General features: G+C 47.3%; 1 protein-coding gene across 1 annotated transcript; it reads left to right on the top strand.

The window, feature by feature from the left end:
- The first annotated feature begins 1,078 nt into the window (after window positions 1-1,078).
- On the top strand, window positions 1,079-2,077 carry LOC135972246 (olfactory receptor 52R1-like). The gene has a single exon (XM_065549485.1). The coding sequence runs from the start codon at window positions 1,079-1,081 to the stop codon at window positions 2,075-2,077; it is 999 nt and encodes a 332-aa protein (XP_065405557.1).
- The last annotated feature ends 1,081 nt before the right edge of the window (window positions 2,078-3,158 follow it).

Below are 3,158 nucleotides of genomic sequence, written 5' to 3'. Positions count from 1 at the left end.
AAGACGATGGAGCTAGGCTGTTCTCAGTGGTGGCCAATGATAGAACAAGGAGCAATGTTGTCATGTTTCAATGGGGGAAGTTTAAGTTGAATATTAGGAAAAACTATTTCACTCAGGGGGTGGTGAAGCACTGGAATGGGTTACGTATGGAGGTGGTGGAATCCCCATCCTTAGAGGTTTTTAAGGCTGGCTTGACAAAGCCCTGTCTGGGATGATTTAGTTGGGTACAGTACTGCTTTGAGCAGGGGGTTGGAATAGAGGACCTCCTGAGGTCTCTTCCAACACTAATCTTCTATAATTCTATGATTCTATGACAAGGTCCCTCACCAAAGGCTCTTACGCAAAGTAAGCTGTCATGGCATAAGAGGGAAGGTCCTCTCATTTACTGGTATGTGGTTAAAAGATAGGAAGCAAAGGGTAGGAATAAATGGTCAGTTTTCAGACTGTGGAGCTCCTTGCCAGAGGATGTTGTGAAGGCCAAGACTATAACAGGATTCAAAAAAGAACTAGATAAGTTCATGGTGGATAGGTCCATCAATGGCTATTAACCAGGGCAGGCAGCGATGATGTCCCTATCCTCTGTTTTCCAGAAGCTGTGAATGGGTGACAGGGGATGGATGAATCACTTGATGATTACCTGCTCTGTTCATTCCCTGTGGGGCACCTGGGATTGGCCACTATCAAAAGACAGGATACTGGGCTAGATGGACCTTTGGCCTGATCCAGTATGGCCATTTTTATGTTAATGATGGATAGCCAGTATTCGCACGCGTGTTTCCTGCTGGTGCATATTAAGGTTTTCCACACACCGACATGTAGGAATTATAGACGCATGAAGCACCATCAAATATGGAATTGGCATTAGTAGGGTCAATTGTTCATAATTCATTTCCCTGAACAATGAAAATGTCATTTTTCAGTGTGTGAAGAGGGACCAATCTGCTTCACCCACGAGAACAGCCTCCAGTAGTGCATGTAGTGTCTCATATTAACATTGTCTCTCCATCCAGGCATTTGTACTGCTGCCATCACCCTGGAACCTTGGGTACATACAGAAAGTCAGGGAAATATATGGTACATGCAGGAGACACCGTTCTGTCTCAGAGTTGGACACCTTCTCCTCTACTTCATGTCAGATTCCAACACAACCAACTTCACCAACCCCTCCACCTTCATCCTGCTGGGCATTCCAGGCCTGGAGAGGGCCCATGTGTGGATCTCCATCCCCTTCTGTACCATGTATGCCATAGCCATCTTGGGGAACTTCACCATCCTGTTGGTCGTGAAGAGGGAGCCGAGCCTTCATGGGCCCATGTACTATTTCCTCTGCATGCTGGCCGTCACCGACCTGGTCCTGTCCACGTCCATCCTGCCCAAGACTCTGAGCATCTTCTGGTTTAATTCCAGGGAGATCGATTTCAGTGCCTGCCTCACCCAGATGTACTTCATTCACTGCTTCTTAGTGGTGGAGTCTGGGATCTTCATGGCCATGGCTTTGGATCGCTACGTGGCCATCTGTGATCCCCTGAGACATTCTACCACCCTCACAAACCCTGTGGTGGCCAAGATTGGCCTGGCTGTGATGTTGCGCGGCGGCATGCTCATATTGCCCTATCTCTTCCTGGCGAGGCAATGGCCATATTGCAGAACCAACATCATCCCCCACACGCACTGCGAGCACATGGCCGTGGTGAAGTTGGCCTGTGCAGACACCCACGTCAGTAATTACTATGGCCTCTTTGTGCTATTCTGTGTGAAGGGTCTGGATGTAATTTTTATTGTCGTGTCCTATATCCAGATCCTCAGGAGCATCTTCAGCCTCCCCACAAAGGACGCCCGGCTCAAGACTTTTGGGACCTGTGGCTCCCACCTCTGTGCCATCTTCACCTTTTACATCTCATCTCTCTTCTCCTCTCTCACGCACCGCTATGGATATAATGTGCCCCTGCATTTCCACGTTCTCATGGCCAACGTGTACCTCCTGGTGCCCCCCATGCTAAACCCCATCATCTACGGGGTGAGGACCAAGCAGATCCGGGACAGGCTGCTCCATGTTGTTACTCATAAAGGGACCTAAAGTTTTCTCCTGGTGCTCTGGGTCTCAGACCAAGCTCCGTGCAGAGCTGGCTGGTGACATGGTGCTGGGCCCTCTTCCCTGAATCACTTACTGGACAGTCAAAGAGACATTAAAGCCTTTCCTGACCTTAGTGTGCTGTGTCAGCATGCCAAACTGGGGAATCAGTCTATGTAAAACTCATTGGGTTCCGGTTTTTTAATTGCCGGTCACTGGACCCCTAAGAACATAAGAACGGCCATAGTGTGTCAGACCAAAAGTCCATCTAGGCCAGTATGCTGTCTTCCAATCATGGCCAATTCCAAGTTTCCCAGAGGGAATGAACAGAACAGGCAATCATCAAGTGAGCCATCCTTGTCACCCATACCCAGCTTCTGTCAAATAGAGGATAGGGACACCATCCCTGCCTATCCTGGCCATTGATCCTCCAGTTCTTTTTTTAACTTTGTTATAGTCTTGACCTTCACAACATCTGCTGGCAAAGAGTTCCACAGGTTGACTGTGTGCTGTGTGAAGAAATAGTTCCTTTTGTTTGCTTTAACCCTGCTGCCTATTAATTTTGTTTGGTGACCCCTAGTTCTTGTGTGATGAGAAGGATTAAATAACACTTTCCTTATTTACTTTATCCACACCAGTCATGATTTTATAGAGCTCAATCATATCCCCCCCTTAGTCATCTCTTTTCCGAACTGAAAACTCCCAATCTTATTAATCTCTCCTCATATGGAAGCTGTTCCATACCCCTAATCATTTTTGTTGCCCTTTTATGAACCTTTTCCAATTCCAATATATCTTTATCGAGATGGGGCAACCAGATCTGTACGGAGTACTCAAGATATGGGCATACAACGGATGTATATAGAGGGAATATGATACCTTTTGTCTTATTATCTATCCCTATCCTTTTTATTTCCAACATTCTATTAGCTTTTTTGACTGCCACTATCCACTGAGTGTATGTTTTCAGAGAATTATCCACAGTGACCTTTGAGGCCACACCCCCTACCCAACCTCTTCCCCCAAGGACCTCCCCCTGCCCCACCTATTCCCCCAAGGCCCAGCCCCTGCTCCATCTCTTACCTCT

This window comes from Chrysemys picta, chromosome 1, assembly GCF_011386835.1.
Source record: "Chrysemys picta bellii isolate R12L10 chromosome 1, ASM1138683v2, whole genome shotgun sequence".
Classification (NCBI taxonomy): domain Eukaryota; kingdom Metazoa; phylum Chordata; order Testudines; family Emydidae; genus Chrysemys; species Chrysemys picta.
Note: the sequence above shows the minus strand (reverse complement) of the source record. Positions and strands in the feature narration are given on the sequence as shown.